The sequence below is a fragment of the Phoxinus phoxinus genome (genome assembly GCF_949152265.1).
Source record: "Phoxinus phoxinus genome assembly, chromosome: 13".
Lineage (NCBI taxonomy): Eukaryota > Metazoa > Chordata > Actinopteri > Cypriniformes > Leuciscidae > Phoxinus > Phoxinus phoxinus.
This window is the reverse complement of record NC_136888.1, coordinates 5,348,648-5,369,380: the sequence shown is the minus strand read 5'-3', so window position 1 is coordinate 5,369,380 and position 20,733 is coordinate 5,348,648. Positions and strand designations below refer to the sequence as shown.

Here is a 20,733-nt window from a genome sequence, read left to right as displayed (position 1 = left end):
TCTTTTCTTTTTCAACGGCCTTCTGATCTACATTGGCAGCCCATTTGTCCCATCCTTTTTAAGTTTATATTTTGTTTTATTACATGGCTTGGTTGAATTCCAATGTAGAATGCGGTCTGTTATTTCTTGATAACAGACTGCTGCGGAGTATAACAGACCGTTGCCATGAAAAACAGAGCGTTGCTATATGGACTCACAGGATTCTAACCGTAGACGGAGCGCACTATTTTCTTTGGCGGAAGCTTAGCGGAAGCAATACAATCGTAAACTATCAATAAACTCCTTTTTAAATCAATATTTTGTTTCAAAGTAGTGATTTATTTGATAGGTAGCCATGTAATAAGCGGGATAATGTATAGCGAGTCGTTAGTTATTGGGAATACAACCCTTTCAGGCTGCTCAAGATCCCTCCGCTTCGCGTCGGGCTCCCGATTGCAGCCTGTCGGAGACAAAGACTAAAACTAATACTAAAACTAATAAAAACTAAACTAAAACTAAGCATTTTCAAAAAATAAAAACTAAACTAAACTAGCAAACCCACGTTAGAAACTAATTAAAACTAAACTGAATTTGAAAACACAAAGTTAAAACGAAATAAAAATAAAAACTAATGAATAATGCAAAACTATAATAACCCTGACACACACACACACACTCTCGATTACTCACTCACTCGCGCACAAACACACACACTCTCGATTACTCACTCCCTCACTCGCACGCACACACACTCTCGATTACTCACTCACTCACTCGCGCACACACACACACTCTCGATTACTCACTCACTCACTCGCGCGCGCACACCCACACTCTCACTCACTCGCGCACACTCACTCGCTTACTCACTCTCGCTTACTCACTCTCGCTTACTCACTCTCGCTTACTCACTCTCGCTTAATCACTCTCGCTTACTCACTCTCGCTTACTCACTCTCGCTTACTCACTCTCGCTTACTCACTCTCGCTTACTCACTCGCGCACACTCACTCTCACTCACTCGGGCACACATACACTCGCTCACTCACTCGCGCACACCCACACTCTCACTCACTCATTTTCGCTCACTCACTCGCGCACACACACACTCTCACTCACTCATTTTCGCTTACTCACTCGCGCACACTCACTCTCACTCACTCGCGCACACACACACACTCTCGATTACTCACTCACTCACTCGCGCGCGCGCGCGCACACCCACACTCTCACTCACTCGCGCACACTCACTCGCTTACTCACTCTCGCTTACTCACTCTCGCTTACTCACTCTCGCTTACTCACTCTCGCTTACTCACTCGCGCACACTCACTCTCGCTTACTCACTCGCGCACACTCACTCGCTTACTCACTCTCGCTTACTCACTCTCGCTTACTCACTCTCGCTTACTCACTCTCGCTTACTCACTCTCGCTTACTCACTCACGCACACTCACTCTCACTCACTCGGGCACACATACACTCGCTCACTCACTCGCGCACACCCACACTCTCACTCTCACTCACTCATTTTCGCTCACTCGCGCACACACACACTCTCGCTCACTCATTTTCGCTCACTCACTCGCGCACACACACACACACACACACACACACACACACTCACTCTCACTCGGGCACACATACACACTCTCACTCACTAATTTTCGCTCACTCACTCGCGCACACACACACACACTCTCGCTCGCTCACTCACTCGTGCGCTCGCGCACACACTCTCGCTTACTCATTCACTCACTTGCGCACACATACTCTCGCTTACTCACTCACTTGCGCACACATACTCTCGCTTACTCACTCACTTGCGCACACATACTCTCGCTTACTCACTCACTCGCGCACACACACACTCTCGCTCACTCTCACTCGCGCACACAGACACTCTCGCTCACTCGCACACGCACACACAGACACACACAAACACTCGCTTACTCATTCATTCACTCACGCACGCACACACACACATAAACACACACACACACACTCACTCGCGCACACACACACACACACTCACTCTTGACGGAACCCGTTGTAGAGGATCTAAAAAAAATTAAACATGCTAGTCTTTTTATCGTGATGTCGTGAAGCATCGCACACGTGATGTAGGTTGTCGCCCACTATGACACACACACACACAATACGAGATGAAACGATCGAATCTTTCGTCCCGATGCCCGTTCTCGTTTACGAATCCTCACGACACCCTACGTCAAACGGACCGTGCCAAAATCTGGCTAAGATCGTGTAATCTGAACCAGGCATTATGCTTCCCGTTGATTCCAACTGGTGATTGCATCTCGCTAATCTTAAAGGGATAGATCACCCCGAAAATGAACATTTGCTGTTAATTTAAGTCCTCATGCTATCAAAGGTGTAGGTGTCTTTTTTTTCCCCGGTACAACAAAAAAGAAGATTTTTAGCTGAAACCGTGATCCTTGGTGATTGTATATGATGTAAGTCAATTGTTACTGCCACTTTAAGAGTCAAAAAAACATACAGGCTAAATATACCTGTGATGATACATTGAGGTCGTATGATCGGTCTGTGCAAGAAGCTGACCATTATCTACTACATTAATAACTGTAATCCACAGCCTCATGTGTTCATGACAATCTGTAGTGTGAACATCCTGTCGCATAATGATGTATTCTGACGCAAGTTTCTGTGAAAACGGTTTTAAAAAATGTCTTGTAACAAATCTAGTGAAATGCTGTAATCATCTGTCCACAAACTGATTTGATGTGTGTAACTGGTGCCCGTTGCATTCCCAAATGTCCTTTAAATTCACAGCACATGCACAGACTGTGAACTGAGACGCAGAAAACACCAGATCACAGGATGATTGCGTGATCATAGTGCGCTCTTCACTTTGAAACATGTAGCGCAACACACTATATACTTGTTTAATTAAAATGCAGACTTTTGATAAGGACACTAAGCAAAATCGTGCTTTTTATTTTAGTTCAATTGACAGATGCTTGCTGCAAAACATAACGTTAGAGAACTATCATGTCATTTTGAGAAGTGTAAAAATATTTTCGGTTCACTATGACAGTGAGGAATCGGAATTATGGAGGATCATGTGACACTGAAGACTGCTGAAAATTCAGCTTTGATCACAGGAATAAATATATAGCTGCAAGCAGCAATCACCGGGGCCAAGCGCAAGCAAGACGACAAGACATGCCAAAGTGGCTGGGAGTGTGAGACCCACTGCAGCAAGGAGCAATTGAAGACATTTAAAGATGAATTTTTGCAAAATGGTTGAAAAATCACATACATTAACTAAAAATATGATTATCACTTTCGACCAATAGGTGGTGCAGTTACGAAACTGATGTGATGTGGTCAGAGTGAAGTGAAAATGACGGCATTGCAGATATAAAGCCTGAATAGTCATTTTGGCATCATGCCTCAACTTTGCCACTGCGGTATACGAAAACGGTTTCGTCTATCGACACGAAATCCATAACTTTTACTCGGCACGGTCTGGAGATGACACGATCCGATTTTGGTGAAAATTGGACGTTCGGTCTAGGAGGAGTTTGAAAAAGTAGGTTTTAAAATAAAATAAAAATGGCGGACAGGAAGTTTGACTGACTATGGCAGAATTGGTATCTATGTTTTCAGCATAACCCAAGGAATCTATTGAGATCAGTGTCATTACTATAGGCAAATTTATTCAAAAGTTATTAGCATTTTTGGAAATTTCATTATAACTTTTGACTAAAAGTTGGCGCTGTCTCATAATCTTTTGAGTACCTTTAGGGCCTTGTACTGATGACCCATACTGAGTTTCGTAACGATACGTTCATGCGTTCATAAAATACAGCATTTTAGCACATAAATCAAAATGGCCGAAAGCCAAAATGGCCGATATGGAAAAATTGGATATCAGTCAACTCAGCATGACGCCCTGAATCTAACGAGACCACTTTTTTTGGACAAACCGTTCAGAAGTTATAAGCAAAAACATAAATTCTTCATATCTCCGGACCAGTAGGTGGCGCTGTGCCGAAACGCAGCTTGTCACCTCAGGTCATGCTTGTGATGACATGTACCAAATTTGGTCTGAATCCAATAAAGCGTTGTGGAGATACAGCCTTACGTCTGTTTTCGCAAGCACTACGTAAAATTTGTTTGTGCGTTTATCAAAAACGGTTAAGCGAATCAACTTGAATTCCATAACTTTTTGTCGGCACTGCCTGAAGATGATCTGGTGCAATTTTGGTGAGAATCGGACAAACTGTCTAGGACGAGTTCGCAAAAGTAGTTTTTTTGGACAATTCAAAATGGTGGACATATTTTTGTGACGGAAAATTGCGTCATAGGGTGCAATCGAATCGTCATGAGCTCAGGAATCAGAGGAAAAAAGAATGTTGTTGATAGGCCTTACGGTTTAAAAGTTATTAGCATAATATAAGTGAAACTTTGGACAGGTGGTGGCGCTAGAGGGAATGAGTTAGAGACACCAAAATTGGTGCAATTACTGTTGGGACTGTCCTCTATCAGAATGTCAAACCAAAATAAGTTTCCCGCAAACGGTTCTATAGGCTGCCATAGACGCCCAGTCGGAAGAAAAAGAAAAAGAAGAAGAAGAACCGGAACAGATACAATAGGTGCCCGCACCTTCGTGCTTGGCCCCTAATTACATTTTACAAAATTTTTAATTAACCATTTTAAATTATAATAATATTTCACAATATTGTTGTTTTTACTGTATTTCTGATTAAATAAATGCAGCCTATGTGAGCAGAGGAGACTTCTTTAAAAAAAAAAATTGAAATCTTACAGACCCCAAACTTTTGACCTGTTGTTTATATATATTGCATATAGAAAATGAAGACTATTTTTAGGACCATTAAAATATCAAACCATATTATTTATAAATTGGACGTTGCAAGATAATTTGTGGCTGCTGCTATTAATACTTTTCTAAAGCAATTTTGTGATTTTTCAGAATCTTACTTCAATAATCAATATTTATCAGCATGTACTACAGTAAACCAAAGTTGACTGCGAATATAATGATAAGCTCACGAAAGATTGTAATGTGTGTAGGGATGCACCGATATGAACATTTTGACCAATACCGATATATTGGCCAATAAATCTAAATCCAAATTTTTTAATAATTTTAAGAGCCTGATTACAAAAACAAAAGTCTCAACATTAAAAGCCATATCCCAAGCACACAAGTATAACTATGTTCTCATTATAATTTTATGAAGCCTGTATGACAGACTTGCTCTGCACATGTTGCACTTCACTGTATTTCCCTTTTTTGGAGGGTTTCCAAACATATTTCAAGCAATTAAAAAACATCATGGAGAACAGTGCGCATCTGAAGTGTCTCAGCTGAAGGAAATAATCCATTATTTATCGTTTTTAACATATGAAAAAAAATTGAAAATTATCATATATCGGCCAATACCGATAATATGGTGACCTATACAGTATATCGTGCATCCCTAAAGGTGTGATTAATTATTTAGATAATTGTGCCACAAACTCTAAAATATTTTCCTTCAAACTGTTAAGAAACTCATTTCAAAATGCCACCAGTAAACAGTGTTATTTCTGTGCTATACTCATTGTTCTTGATTATTCTCAGTACAGGGTGTCCGTGGGGTCTTATAAAATTTTTAAAAGTTGATCAATCAATTTAGCGTAAATAAAGGCCCTTAAAAAGTATTAAATGCCATTTTCCAAGGTATTAAAGATGCATTGTGTAATATTTAGGAGGATCTGTTGACAGAAATGTTTTGAGTGGTGTATAAAGACCTTACATAATGAACCGTTATGTTTTTATTACCTTAGAATGAGCATTTCTATCTACAAACACCGCGGGTCTCCTTACATCGACATGTTTCTACAGTGGCCCTGAGCAGACAAAACGCGTTTCGTCACGATGTTGTTGTTCGCAGAAAGAATCAAGCTAAAATCAGTGAATAAAACACTTGACACAATGATGAACAAGTAACAATAATATTTGCAATAACATATAATTTTACTGAATAATTAAGTAAACCTAATTTATTAATTTATCTTTGTAAAGAAACCTCATCTTTTCATGTCGGCCACCGTAACTTCTGTTGGGTGCAATTCGCAACCTCACCACTAGATGCTGCTAAAAATTACACAGTGCACCTTTAAATTGTGTATGGTCTTTTCATTATGTATATTTGTCCAAAGAATTGTATTAATTAGTCAATTAATTCTCTTTTACTTCATTCCCACACTTCTGAATTATGTTGCATTGATAAGGAATTATCACAAGCTAAGACTGTTTAGTTGTGCTATCTATCTTAACAATCAATATATAGTAAATGTAAGTTAAAGTGTCGCCGACGTAAACGGTTCAAACTTGAAGTGGCGATGAGGTCTTAAAAATGAATGGAAACTTGAAAGAGTCTTAAAAAAGGTCTTAAAAGGTATTAAATTTAACTTAATGATTCCTGTAAATACCCTGCAGTAGTTTCTCATAACTGTAATAGTCTCAGTAGAAGTTTGATGTATAAATGTATGAATACTTGTCTAGCTAGACAGCTCACTACAGTTAAAGCTAGATTACCTCAACACACTGTAATGGATTCTGTGTGAATTTACAACATGGTTTTTGTTTTGTTTTTTTAGACCAATGTAGCCTTGGTGTCTCCTCTCCTGCGCCTGGAGAACAACCACTGTCACATAGAGGAGAGCGAGTACGTGCTGAAGAAAGCTCATAAATACAGCGAGCTCATCATCCTCTATGAGAAGAAAGGCCTTCACCAGAAAGGTGCGCGCCCGCTTACTGAAAACGTACATCATCTAGACTGTCATGTGTCCATGTGAGCCTGAGGAATCTCCATTAGGAGTGTAATGTGTTGCTCATCTCTCTGCAAAACCCAAGCATCTGAACATCATTTGCAGGGCTCAGATCAGCTCTTGTTTATAGAGATCATGTCTAATCATGTTTTGTTGCTGTCATGCCTCACAGGAAGATGCTGATGAGGACCAGGCCGTGTAGATCCACACTATAATAATGATGATAAACCCTCAGTGCAGCCAAGAAAACTTCTTTATAGAAACATCACTGTTCATGAATATACACTTTCTGTTTGACAACGTCATTCTCATGCAGTTTTTTCCTATTGTTTTTATTTTCAATGTGTTTGATTGAAGTTTCACTAACCTTTTAAATCAGCTTTTTTTAACATTGCATTCAAAAAAGCATAACCTGCGGTTTAGTAAGAGAGTGAGTCATCTGAGCGGTTTCATTGAGGAAGTGATCACTCAAACTCAATGATTTGTTCATGATTCGTATTGCACTATATATTCTGCAATTGTGGGTCTGTTGGCTATTTATTGTCAATATATGATTTTGCAGCACCAGTCTTTCTCTCTTGTGACATACAGTTCAGAAGTCACCTGAAAAGTGCATTACCATTTTTGCCAGTCTTGTGTGTCATCCTCCTCATTCAGTTGAACTGACTTACAGAAGTGTGATTGTCCAGCTCTGCAGGTTCTGCTGGATCAGTCCACTAAAGCCAACTCTCCTCTGAAGGGTCATGAGAGGACTGTACAGTATCTTCAGAGGCTGGGTGAGATTAACACACTCATTTACTGCACATCACTTGGCTGTACTTTAATATAGTGAACAGCAGACCCGGCTCTAATCAGAAGCTTGGCCCACCCTGGCCCCACACCACATAACCACCCAATCAGAAGCTTGGCCCCACACCACATAACCACCCAATCAGAAGCTTGGCCCCACACCACATAACCACCCAATCAGAAGCTTGGCCCCACACCACATAACAGCCAATAACAAAATTGGTGCGGTATTCAATCTCCGCTCTGAAAAATACATCGCGGAGCAGAGAGGACACTGACAACGCGCTGACCGACAGGACAGACCAGCTTACTTTTATTATGAAACAAAGTTTCACCTTTCAAATTTGGTAATTTTTTTAACGAAATTAAATAATAAATACCATTTTTGTGGCTCTTTAATGTGTCTGACAGATCGCTGTAGAGCATCAGTTAAAGCTGCTCGTGAACCGATCATCTCTTCCTTCTAGTTCATTTATAGCATCAAATAGACATGAATGAACATCAGAAGGAATGTTGTTTTAACCGCGGAAAGACGTCAGTACACTCCGCCAACGTTAATCTACTAACTCTCGGACAAAAATGGCGTAAAAACATCATTTCAGATAAAATTCACTTTTTAGTTTGTAACAGTTTTCTAAAATGAGCAAAAAGCTGATGTTGTAAATCGTATAGTGATATAAATAGTTGTTTTAAAAGACCTGCCCATTTTGATCAAATCTAATACGAGATCTGTTAAGGGGTAAAAAATATATACCGGTATATATATGTATATATATTCCAAATGCAAAAAATAAAAAAATAAATGTTTAACAGGTTTATTTTTACATTCTATCTCTATATATATAAATATTAAAAATGAAGAAAACACAACAATAACAATCAAACAACCCTAACAATTGCCTTGTATGATATTAAAACTATATTAATAGACATGTGAGACTAAAGCATTAAAGATATTTCAAGTCTTTATTTGTTATAATTTTGATGATTATGGCTTACAGCTTATGAAAACCTTTTCACAATATTCTAAATTTGAATATGGGGTTTTCATAAGCTGTAAGCCATAATCATCAAAATTATAACAAATAAAGGCTTGAAATATCTCACTTTGCATGTAATGAGTCTATATAATATATTAGTTTCAACTTTTGCACGGTATTCTAATTTTTCCAGTTTCACCTGTATTACTCACGGCTCTATTTAACACATTTTGTAATGTAAAAAAACAGATTTCACAGATTTTCCCTCAAATATACAGTGTAAACACAGCCCACAGATTCTGCATGTTAGTAACGAGTCACGTTCCTCCATTCTGACTGACTAGATCACCAATATTCGTTTGTAACCGTGACATGCATTGGTGTCTTCCTGCACAGGCGTGGAGAACCTGGGCATCATACTTGAGTTTTCACCGTGGGTTCTGAAGATTTGTCCTGAGGATGGACTGAAGGTGAGGCATCCTGGTCTGGTTGTGTCTGTATGTCTTCTGTGGTCATTCTGAAGAGCTTGAGTTTGATCTTTCTGCTGTCAGATCTTCACTGAGGACCTGACGGAGGTGGAGACTCTACCCAGGGATAAAGTGTTGAACTTCCTGAAGGAGGGCTTCAAGGAGCTGGCCATCCCATACCTGGAGCACATCGTTTACATGTGGGAAGAGACGCGGCCCGAGTTCCACAATGTCCTGATCCAGCTGTACCTGGAGAAGGTGCAGGGCCTCATGAAAGTGTACCTCAACTCACTGCCCGAAGGTCAGGCACCGCTTTATCTGCTCAACTACAGAGCTACAGAAAAACAGGCTTGGGTGATTTTTTTTAATTAAAAGTGTCTTTTACGCCTGGTTCAGATTACAGGATTTTTTTGGTCTGTTACGATAGTCACTGTGTCAGATTGCGCTATTTTGATTCCTAAAATCTTGTCGTGTCGTGGACAAGAAACATGTCAGATTACACGTTGCTTTCTGACCATCGCGTGCCGTCTCACGCACACATTTACATTCAATCACACACTCGTTCACTCACTCTCGCTCACTCACTCGCACTCACTCACTCGCGCACACACACACACACACTCGTTCACTCTCACTCTCGCTCACTCACTCGCACTCACTCACTTGCGCACGCGCTCACTCACTCGCGCACACACACACACACACACACTCACTCTCGCACACATACACACTCACTCTCGCACATACACACTCACTCTCGCTCACTCGCGCACACATACACACTCACTCTTGCTCACTCACTCACTCTCGCTCACTCGCGCGCGCACACACACACTCACTCACTCTCGCTCACTCACTCTCGCACATACACACTCACTCTCGCACATACACACTCACTCTCGCTCACTCACTCTCGCACATACACACTCACTCTCGCTCATACACACTCACTCTCGCTCATACACACTCACTCTCGCTCACTCACTCGCGCGCGCACACACACACACACACACACACACACACTCACTCACTCACTCACTCACTCACTTGCACACATACACACTCACTCACGCACACACACAAACACACACTCACTCTCGCTCACTCACTCTCGCCTACTCACTCACTCGTGCACACACTCACTCTCGCTCACTCAACTCGTGCACACACACACACTCACACTCACTCACTCACTTGTGCACATACACACTCACTCTAGCTCACTCGCGCACGCACACACTCACTCTCGCTCACTCACTCACTCGCTCGCGCACGCACACACACACTCACTCACTCTTGCTCGTTCACTCACTCACTCGCGCGCACACACACACTCACTCTCGCTCACTCACTCGCGCACGCACACACTCACTCTCGCTCACTCACTCACTCGCTCGCGCACACACACACACACTCACTCACTCACTCACTCGCTCGCGCACGCACACACACACTCACTCACTCTTGCTCGCTCACTCACTCACTCGCGTGCACACACACGCTCACTCACTCATGCCCTAACACACTCACTCTCGCGCACGCACGCACACACTCACTCTCGCTCACTCACTCGCGCGCACACACACGATCACTCACTCTCGCTCACTCACTCACTCACTCGCACGCACACACACACTCACTCACTCTTGCTCGCTCACTCACTCACTCGCGCGCACACACACACGCTCGCTCGCTCACTCACTCGCACACATACACACTCACTCTCGCTAACTCACTCACTCACTCTCGCCCACTCACTCACTCGCGCACACACTCACTCTCGCTCACTCACACACACACACACTTACTCACTCGCGGACACACACACTCACTCTTGACGGAAACCGTCGTGGAGGACCTAGAAAAAAATAACACATGCTAGTCTTTTTATTGTGATGTCGTGAAGCATCACAGACGCGACGTTGGTTGTCGTCCACTATGACACACACACACTATACGAGATGAAACGATCGAATCTTGCTTCCCGACGCCCGTTCACGTTTACGAATCCTCACGACACCCTACGTCAAACGGATCGTGCCAAAATCTGGCTAAAATCCTGTAATCTGAACCAGGCATTATGCAGCAGCATCTGAGGTCAGAGGTCATGGTCAACTGCTGCTGACTAGTGTTAGTTTACATCAGCTATTTTTTATTTACTTTTTACTTTTTATTTCCATATTTAGTCAATCTTGTCCTGTTTTTGTTTAGGCAAGTTTTAGTCAACTAAATGTCTGGGAATTTTTGTGTATTTTTAGCCAATAAAAACATTTTCGTCATGCTGCATAACTTTTAAATTGATAATCACGATTATTTTGCTCAAAATTATAATTGCAACAATTGTTTTTACAAATTTAATCGGAATTATTGCACATTCACCTATAAGCACCAATCAAGAGGATGCTAACTCATGCATGGTTTATTTGACCTCACCTATTTATTATTGGCTATTTATCATATATAAATAAACACACATTATGAAAGTGTGCATAGTGTAGAAAATGTACAACACAGGTCATGTCTTGAAAATAGCCTCTGCTGACATTTCTACATACCTATCTACATATATATTTTGTAATTAAGCCACCAATGCATTCATTTAATATTTAAGGGGTGAGAAATTATAAATATATATATTTATATACATGCTACCACTCGCACACACTGCCTATATATATATATATTTGGCGATGTGCGCAAGTGGTAGCAGTGCTATTCATTAGCAGTTTTAATAGTTTTAATAAAACCTTTATTAGCAACACAATTGCTAATTGTAACCATTGCTTTGTTTTTATTTTTGTAAAAAACATTCTTTGGTTTTACACTTTACAATGTAGTTTCATTTTTTTTTACATTAGTTAAGTAGTTAGTATAACATAAACTAACAATGAAAAATAGTTCTACAGTATTTAATAATGTTTGTTAATGTTAATTTCAACATTTAATAATACATATATATTTTTTAAAGTTGTATCTGTTAATATTACTTAATGCAACTAACATGAACAAACACTGAACAATAGTATTTTTTAATGAATGCTGGAAAACATATTTCTCAAATAACAAATAAGACTTTATTGTGGAGTGTTACCAAACATAAAAACAACATTTGTGCCTAAAATGAACATTTTCCAGCTCTATGGAGTAAACGCGTAGTGTTGACTGTGTCCAGGTGTCTCGGCTGTAGCTGCGGGAAAGGAGGCTGGAGAGCTGGGAGAATTCAGGAACAAGCTTCTGACATTTCTGGAAGTTTCCATTAGCTACGAGCCAGAGAGACTCATCAGTGATTTCCCGTTCGATGGTGAGTCCAGAGGTCAGAGGCATTACACTGTCAAGTCTGGAGATAAAAGTGGGTGACCCGTACTGTTGCTCTCCCTCTGGCAGGTCTGTTGGAGGAGAGGGCTCTGCTCTTGGGTCGTATGGGGAAACATGAGCAGGCTCTCTTCATCTATGTGCACATCCTGAAAGACACGCGTATGGCTGAAGAGTGAGTATCCTTCTATGATGCTGGTCTACATCATGAAATCAATATGGACCCTATTTACCTTTTTATAAATACACGTTCCTGACGCTATTCATCGGTGCACACTATTATTGAAAAAGAAAAATTGGTCCTCAAAGTTGAATAATTTCCTCCAGCTCTGTATCATCTGATGCTACTAGGCTGCACTATTTGTTATGACGTAGCTAAAAATATATTAAGACATTGTTTTAAGCTGCTTTTGTAGGTAACAGTAATATAATGCTGCATAATGTATTGCCGTGAATAGTTTGAAACCATTCAGATTTAATGTTTTTGAAAGACGACGACTCACTAATGCTGCATTTATTTGATAAAAAAAAGTAATATTGTAAAATATTATTACAATTTAAAATAAATGTTTTCTATGTGAATATATTGTAAAATGTAATTTATTCCTGTGATCAAATCTGAAGTTTCAGCATCATACCTACAGTCTTCAGTGTCACATGATCCTTCAGAAATCATTATAATATGATGATTTGCTGCTCGAGAACAGCATTGATTTGACATAGAAATCTTTTGTAGCATTATGAATGTCTTTACTGTCACTTTTGATCATTTTAATGCATTCTTGATGTTATTAACATCAAAAACCTAAACAAACTCTTAATATATTCAAACTTTTTACGATAACGATAGTGTAAATGTTGGCTATTAAAGTTTTAGCAATAATAACTGTAACGATGCTCCATGTGAAGCAGATGAAAACAATGATGTAGAGGACCCAAGTGCAGTTTATTATAATGGTGATAACCCAAAAAACAATCCAATAGCATGAAACACAAAATAAACATAAACTAGAAACCATAATCCAAATTCAAACTTTAATACTCAAATTAAAAATTCAAAGTAACATGGCAAACATGAGAGCTTAAAAAATTCTGCGTCCCAATTCGCCTACTTATAGTACGCCTTTTTGTGAAGAAAAAGTACATAACAAAAGTGTGTAGCAAAAGAGTAGGCAAGCTTTGGACACACTACTTCCTCATTTTTAACGGACAGATCTGTCGTGTACATCCTGTCAGTAAACTGCCCTGTCAATCATCTTGTCACAGTTAAAATCCTTCATTCATTCAATCGAATCCAATTTCCTACCGTTTCGGAGAGAAATGTACGTTCATCTGCCAGTCGCGGGTCTTTCATGCGGAGACTCTCCTCATGTGTTTGCAATTTGAATGTAATGATGCATTTAAAAGTTAATGGCTAAAACGTGTCGTTACACAAGTTCACAATGCTGCTGCAGATGCAATATAATGTGGACAACATTGAATAAATACATATTCGTCAGGTTAGATACTGATAATGAATCACTCAAACCCCTTTATCTAAACCTCTCTACATAACCGCCGGACTCGGGCGGACCCTAACCCTAACCCATGTCTGTAGTTTTTTAAAAACTTTTCACTCGTGTTTGTAGTTCTAACCGAATCCTCGTCCAACGCGCGATGAGTTGTGGGCAATATCAGCCGTTAGAGTGCGCATCGATCTGCACTTCTAATTCTGACCGGAAATAGTAGACCATCCGGGTCTCTTAGGACCATCCGGGTATCTTAGGACCATCCGGGTATCTTAGTAACACTTATTATTTTAACACACTACGATTTGGGACGTACTAATTCTATTTTTGAATACTATTTAGGACGGATAGTATGCGAATTTGGACGCACCCAAAGACTAATGAACAATCATGCAATCAACCAATCAGAAAGTGACCCATAAACAGGAGAAGCACAAGACATGATGAATCACATGACACAAGCAGGAACCAAGACTAAGTTAAATTACAAAATAAAAGACATAAAATTATGAACAAAACCAACAACAGACATGACAATAGCAAATGACAGCGGCTCTGGACCGTTAGCTTCCATGTTTCTGACTCATTCTGATATTAAATGCTCATTTTCAATTCATTCCCTCCTACCAATTCACAAAAACATCAAGTTCCTCCTGTTCTGTGTTGATCATCCTGTTACTGTATACACTACAGTATGTCACACTCACATTACAATAGTAAACTGCATTGCATTTCATGTTGACTGTTCCATGATAAGGAATCTGACTTTAAACTCAAGCTGCCGTCACTTCTCTAATGTTCCTGCGTTTACACTGTGTTTTCTGTGTGTTGCGATGTCCTCAGGTACTGCCACAGTCACTATGATCCAGCAGCAAACGGCAATAAAGATGTGAGTGCTACTCGGACACTTCTCACCAGTGTTATTTCAACTGGTTGCGTTTTAACATTGTAATTCTGTAGTCTTGAATAATGCAACATTCCCAAACACCAGGAGACCTGCAGGCCGAAATGATGGAATTTGCTGCTGCTTTGTGGCATGTTTTTGTGTTGTTTTGTAGTGAAAACCCACCAGCAATCATGATGTACTTATTGTTAGTGAAAGTAGGAGTAAAATTACAGCAAAATATTTTGTGCATTACTGAAATTATTGTCCTGGTCCCAATGGTGACATCAGCATAGAAATACTCATAATTTGCTTTGCTGTAAATACAGAATTGTGTTAGACACGATAGCTTGTACACTCACTAAATCAGTGCATTATGTATTTATTTACTGATTATTATAAATGTTTTTAATTATTCATGTTTTTACAGTATATAGTTATATATATTTATAAATATTTTTGTTGCTTTTTAAATTTTATTTATTGTTTTACAAATTATACAGGTGAAACTCGAAAAATGTGAATATTGTGGAAAAGTTCATTTATTTCAGTAATTCAACTTAAAAGGTGAAACTAATATATTATATTATAGACTCATTACATGCAAAGTGAGATATTTCAAGCCTTTATGTGTTATAATTTTGATGATTATGGCTTACAGCTTATGAAAACTTTTTCACAATATTCTAATTTTGAATTTGGGGGTTTCATAAGCTGTTATTATAACAAATAAAGGCTTGAAATATCTCACTTTGCATGTAATGAGTCTATATAATATATTAGTTTCACCTGTTAAGTTGAATTACTGAAATAAATGAACTTGTGCACGATATTTTAATATCTTCAAGTTTCACCTGTATAAATTAGTGATTGCATTTTGTCTAAGTATAAAGTACATACACTCCAAAAAATTAAGCCTTTTTTCAAGATTTACGCATTTCAATTAATAATTTTGAATAAATCTTAAACTTAAATTTAAACCTATTTTACCCCTTTTTCATTTATGAATATGAATCACATAAACTAAATGGTCCATTCCTTTGTTCCATTAGGATTTATACAAAATGTTTTGAGCTCAATTTTTTGGAATTTTACTATTAATTGAAATAGAAATAATAACTTGTTTTAGTGTATCCAGTAAAATTATTTGCTTTGTAATCTACTAGTGAAATCAAACATGAGGACTATATATAGATATATATATATATAATACTGAATACTAATGTAAACTAGTGTGAATATTTTGTTTATTCACACTAGTTTACATTAGTATTCAGTATTATATTATATATAAAATCGTTTCACGTGAATATAAAAGCTGCATGCGGTTTTGGAAGTGAAAAGGTTGGATAGACAAAAGTATAGGTTGTGAATGAATGATTTGAAAGTATAAAAACTATGGAAATAAGACATGCAAAAACTCACCTAAATTTAACTCTTTAGTTACATTTACAGACTTTTCGTTCATTGAATTCACCTTTAATATTTACAGTAGTCACTCTCACATACATTATTCGTTCAATATTCGAGTGGCTGCTGTATGAGATTAACTGTAAATGCGGTTGTTAATCCCAAACACTGTGTGAATGTAGCCAAGTGTAAATGTAGATCTGTCTCTCTTGTCCCGACACACCTTGTGTAAATGTTAACGGAGTCTGTCTGCAGGTGTATCTGTCCCTCCTGCGCATGTATCTGTCTCCACCGGACGTGCACTTCCTCGGGCCCATAAAGATGGAGTTATGTGAGCCGCAAGCCAACCTCCAGGCGGCCCTGAACGTCCTCCAGCTCCACCACAGCAAACTGAACACCACCAAAGTGAGTTTCCAGCAAACACTAACAGTAAAACAATGCTAACAGTCACTAACAGTCTTTAAAAGAACCAGACTCGCACTCCTTTAGGTGCACCAAGAGGTCAACCAAGTGAAAAAGCACCCAGTTCTCTTTACGTTTACACTGGTCCAGTCCTTGAAAGAGGACGTGGATCCTTTTTTGGTCCACTTAAGTAAGAATGTGGTCTCAGACCTCTTTGTGTTTATACTGTTTCTTTTTGGGTCTAGTCCAGTTCAGTGTTTGGTGTTTCTCAGTCTTGGGTGGTATTTCATACTTGTGTGATTCTATGTAAATTTTCTCAGTTTTAAGAAATCAAATAGGCAGTAACCAACTGAAATAGTCATTGAATAAAGGCTCTTTCACACCAAGGGCAGTCTTGCCAGATTGGACGGTTTGGTTTGGTGTGGCGGTTTTCAAACAACTACATTTTAAAGTCTAATTGGTTAAAAAAACGAAACTAAAGTGTGCATGTAGTCCATAAAATCAGTCATCATGACATTACTAAACACACACGCCCATACAGAGTCAGCTGGCGTTGGTGTTGACGTCACCGACGAGCACGCACTTTTAACCAATCAGCGATCAGCAGGTAGATGCGATTTAGCGCGATAAGTTTTAGCTATATATATATTCAAGTGATCGCTAATGCCAAAGTGACATACATATACAGTAAGTTGTATCTACAGTAAAGAATGAGATAGTGAGCAACTCTAAAAGCGTACACACGTGGTGGGAGATGACTCGATGGTGAATAACTCTGAGAGGAGAGCACAGTTGAATGACTTGAATTGAAATCTAGCCTACTTGCACACTAGCCTAACCAAACATCTGCAACTTTTACACCGTCCAGACTGCATGCACTACTCGTCCCTGACAGCTGCTGAAAAGGGTTTGAATCAACAATGAATGAGTTTTGACTGCTAAATTCTGCGTTATGTTCTGCAATGTGTACTTCCGAGGGTTAAAGTCATCGGTTCATTTCTTGACAGTGTCCATCTGGACATTTTAGTCATATTTGCTAATTCTCTTTAATTATTGCCCTGTTTTGATTAGAGATGCACCAATTACAATTTTCTAGGCCCATTCCGATTTCTGATTTTTCATTGAGTTTGACCTGCCGATACCGATTTAATTTTTTCTAAGCACTTTAGGCTACAGCACACTCAAATATTTATTTTCTATATATCTTTATTATAAAACCCCATTTACCCAAACTGAATAATAAAAACAAGTTTAAATGGATATATTTTCTATAAATATTTTTGGGCACTTTTTGTGTGAAATTATATTTATTTTGTCCATCAATAGTGTGCTTTCACTTTAATTGAGCGTGAGCAGCGCAGCAAAAATAGATTTTGCGCCGAAACCCGCACTTCACTGCTGCTCACGCGCCGCTCCTGCTCGCGGTGTGAACGCACTCATTGATTAAAATGCACGCCGGAAAAATATATGCGCCGCTCACGCTTGCGGTGTGAAACGGCCGTAATTCACAAGGTTTCCTACATGTGCGCTCCGTGTGCACGTGTGATGATGCTGATGTTGCTCGATGTTAATCATGCAGCGCCCAAGTGCATTTGACCGGTATAAAATCGGCATATGTCAGACTGACCGGCCGGTCGCCGATCATGGCCGATCCCGTGAAAATTGGCCAATTCTGGTCACCAGCCGATCAATCGGTGCATCTCTAGTTTTGATCCGTTTTCCTGGGAAATTTATTTATTTTTTATTTTATCATCGTTGTTTTGTTTTAAGGAGATACAAATGGTGCTTATCAACCTTGAATGACATGGCAATAAAATTATATCACATTATTTTGGCAGTCAATTTTTGGGCGTTTTTTTCTTGGAGTGGGCGGGTTTTGGTGAGCTTTTGGGCTGGAAATCACTGTCCCAATCTGGCAACACCAAGGGTGATAATGATATAGTTGTAAAAAAAAATTGTAAATATAAAAGAATAGCAGAGTTCACGCCACAGCTAAAACGGCACAGAGTCACATATAGTTGGAATCGCTTTCAGAATTATTTTTTCCTCAGCTGATGAATGATATAAACATTGCCATCCAAACAGAATCCATCCTGCTTTAAAGAGCTCAAGCATTTAAAGCAACAGATGACAAAACTGCACTGTGTGCTCAGAATACACAGAATTATATCAACCACCAGTGTGAACGCTAATATAGTTATCTTTATAGTTATCGTTATTGGTGTGAACTGACCTTGGGCCCTATTTTAACGTTGTGAAACGCAAGTAGCTTTGTGGGCGGATCCCGACGCAAATCTAAAATGTGTTGGTCTGAAGTCGCTTCATTACTCATAGGTGTGGTTTGGGCGTAACGTGCAATAAACCAATCAGAGCGCCATCTCACATTCCCTTTAACAGCAGACGCGCTTGTTCCATGGCGGATTGCTATTATAACGGCGGGTTTGCCGGCGCACACAACTTACACGATGGTAACGGTGATTTCACAGTCTTCAGAATTTGTTTCCTGGTTCTTGACGGATAACACACTGTCAGATGTCCTTATATACCGACGTGTCTCGCCACTATTGATCACACAGGTTTGATCCGTCATTACTACAGTTAGCCTGAATAATTTGGGTAAATGTGTATCTAGATTTATGCCTATTTTTTCTCATCTTAATGGACACAACAATTATCTCCCTCGTGTGGTAATATTGTTCCTTGTAATTATGTATGGTTTGCAAAAATATGAACTGCTGCGTCTGTGTAGATGAGAGAAGCAAAGTGTGTGTGTGTTGTGTACACGCTACATTATGGCCAAGCATGCGCCCTTAAAATAGCATCTGAATAACACGCCACTGACTTTAGACTAGGTTTTTCCTGGTCAGTGGCGGAACTGTTTTCTGAAACCGCTAAATAGCAGCAGGGAACGTTTGCGCCGGAACACGCATCTTTCCGCTAATTTACAGACGTGTGTCTGAGGAGGGAAAAGTCCGCTGTGCGTCCGGTGCAAAATAGGAATGATAAGGCCCCTTAAGTGTGTGTGTTGCCAGCTCCAATTAAATAAGACTGAGAGAGTGTGTGAGTGAGTGAAGCATGTGCTGTAGACGTGAAGAGAGAGAACGGTGAGTGTGTGTTGAAGTGCTACACAGTTCAATCCTGCTGATGTCAACACATCATGTAAGATGCCGGCGGAGGAAATGAGACCCGGTGTTGGCATGTTGTCAGATGCCACTGCGCTCTGAACATGTGCTTTACTGTGTGTGACACATCAATGGAAACATTTCCACTTTCAGACAGAGACGATTCCTGAACAGAACTGTCCAAACCACATGCACGTGTTTAAATGCTGGTCTCTGTCTCCTTCATAAGGCCATAAACCTGCTGCCAGCCAACACACAGATCCGGGAGATCAAGGTGTTCCTGGAGAGTGTGTTGGAGGAGAAGGCTGGAAGGAAGCGCTTCGACCAGGTCCTGAAGAGCCTCCTACAGGCCGAGTTCCTGCGGGTATGTTCACTCCTGAGTCTGATCCTTAAATGATTGATTCATTTCCTTCTGAAGCGGTGTAATTACACTGAACAAAATTATAAACGCAACACTTTTGTTTTTGCCCCCATTTTTCATGAGCTGAACTCAAAGATCTAAGACTTTTTCTATGTACACTAAAGGCCTATTTCTCTCAAATATTGTTTCACAAATCTGTCTAAACCTGTGTTAGTGATCACTTCTCCTTTGCCGAGATGATCCATCCACCTCACAGGTGTGGCATATCAAGATGCTGATTAGAAAGCATGAGTATTGCACAGGTGTGCCTTAGGCTGGCCACGATAAAAAGCCACTCTAAAATGTAATGTGTAATTCAATTCTGTGTTTTAAAACACTGTATCGATGCATCTCTGTTGTAATTTTTTTTCAAATGATAGTTACTTGCCGAAAAAATCTAGCTTGTTACTCGAAAAGACACAGTACTTCAGTAAACAGATTCTACACATTTATTTATTTTTTATTAGTAGCATCACTTCTAAATAATTCCGATCCAACCTGTCCCATATATTTACTTTAATGTGGTCCTAATATATATATATAAATATATATATATATACTTTTTTTTTTTTTTTTACATGTTAGCATCTTTCTTTAGTGTGTATTGTAATGTTGTTGTTTGAGCATGAAAAAAGGGTCTCTCCAAAGTACAAA

General features: G+C 39.5%; 1 protein-coding gene across 1 annotated transcript in view; it reads left to right on the top strand.

Moving 5' to 3' along the window:
* The window catches only part of vps39 (VPS39 subunit of HOPS complex), a 42,305-nt gene that overhangs the window by 18,694 nt on the left and 2,878 nt on the right, over positions 1-20,733 (top strand). The window contains exons 14-22 of the mRNA XM_079633336.1: positions 6,636-6,777; positions 7,496-7,582; positions 8,972-9,045; positions 9,127-9,343; positions 12,215-12,343; positions 12,427-12,529; positions 14,706-14,751; positions 16,411-16,560; positions 19,909-20,043. Of these exons, the coding sequence (XP_079489462.1) occupies positions 6,636-6,777; positions 7,496-7,582; positions 8,972-9,045; positions 9,127-9,343; positions 12,215-12,343; positions 12,427-12,529; positions 14,706-14,751; positions 16,411-16,560; positions 19,909-20,043 (1,083 nt within the window). The remainder of the gene's footprint in view (positions 1-6,635; positions 6,778-7,495; positions 7,583-8,971; positions 9,046-9,126; positions 9,344-12,214; positions 12,344-12,426; positions 12,530-14,705; positions 14,752-16,410; positions 16,561-19,908; positions 20,044-20,733) is intronic.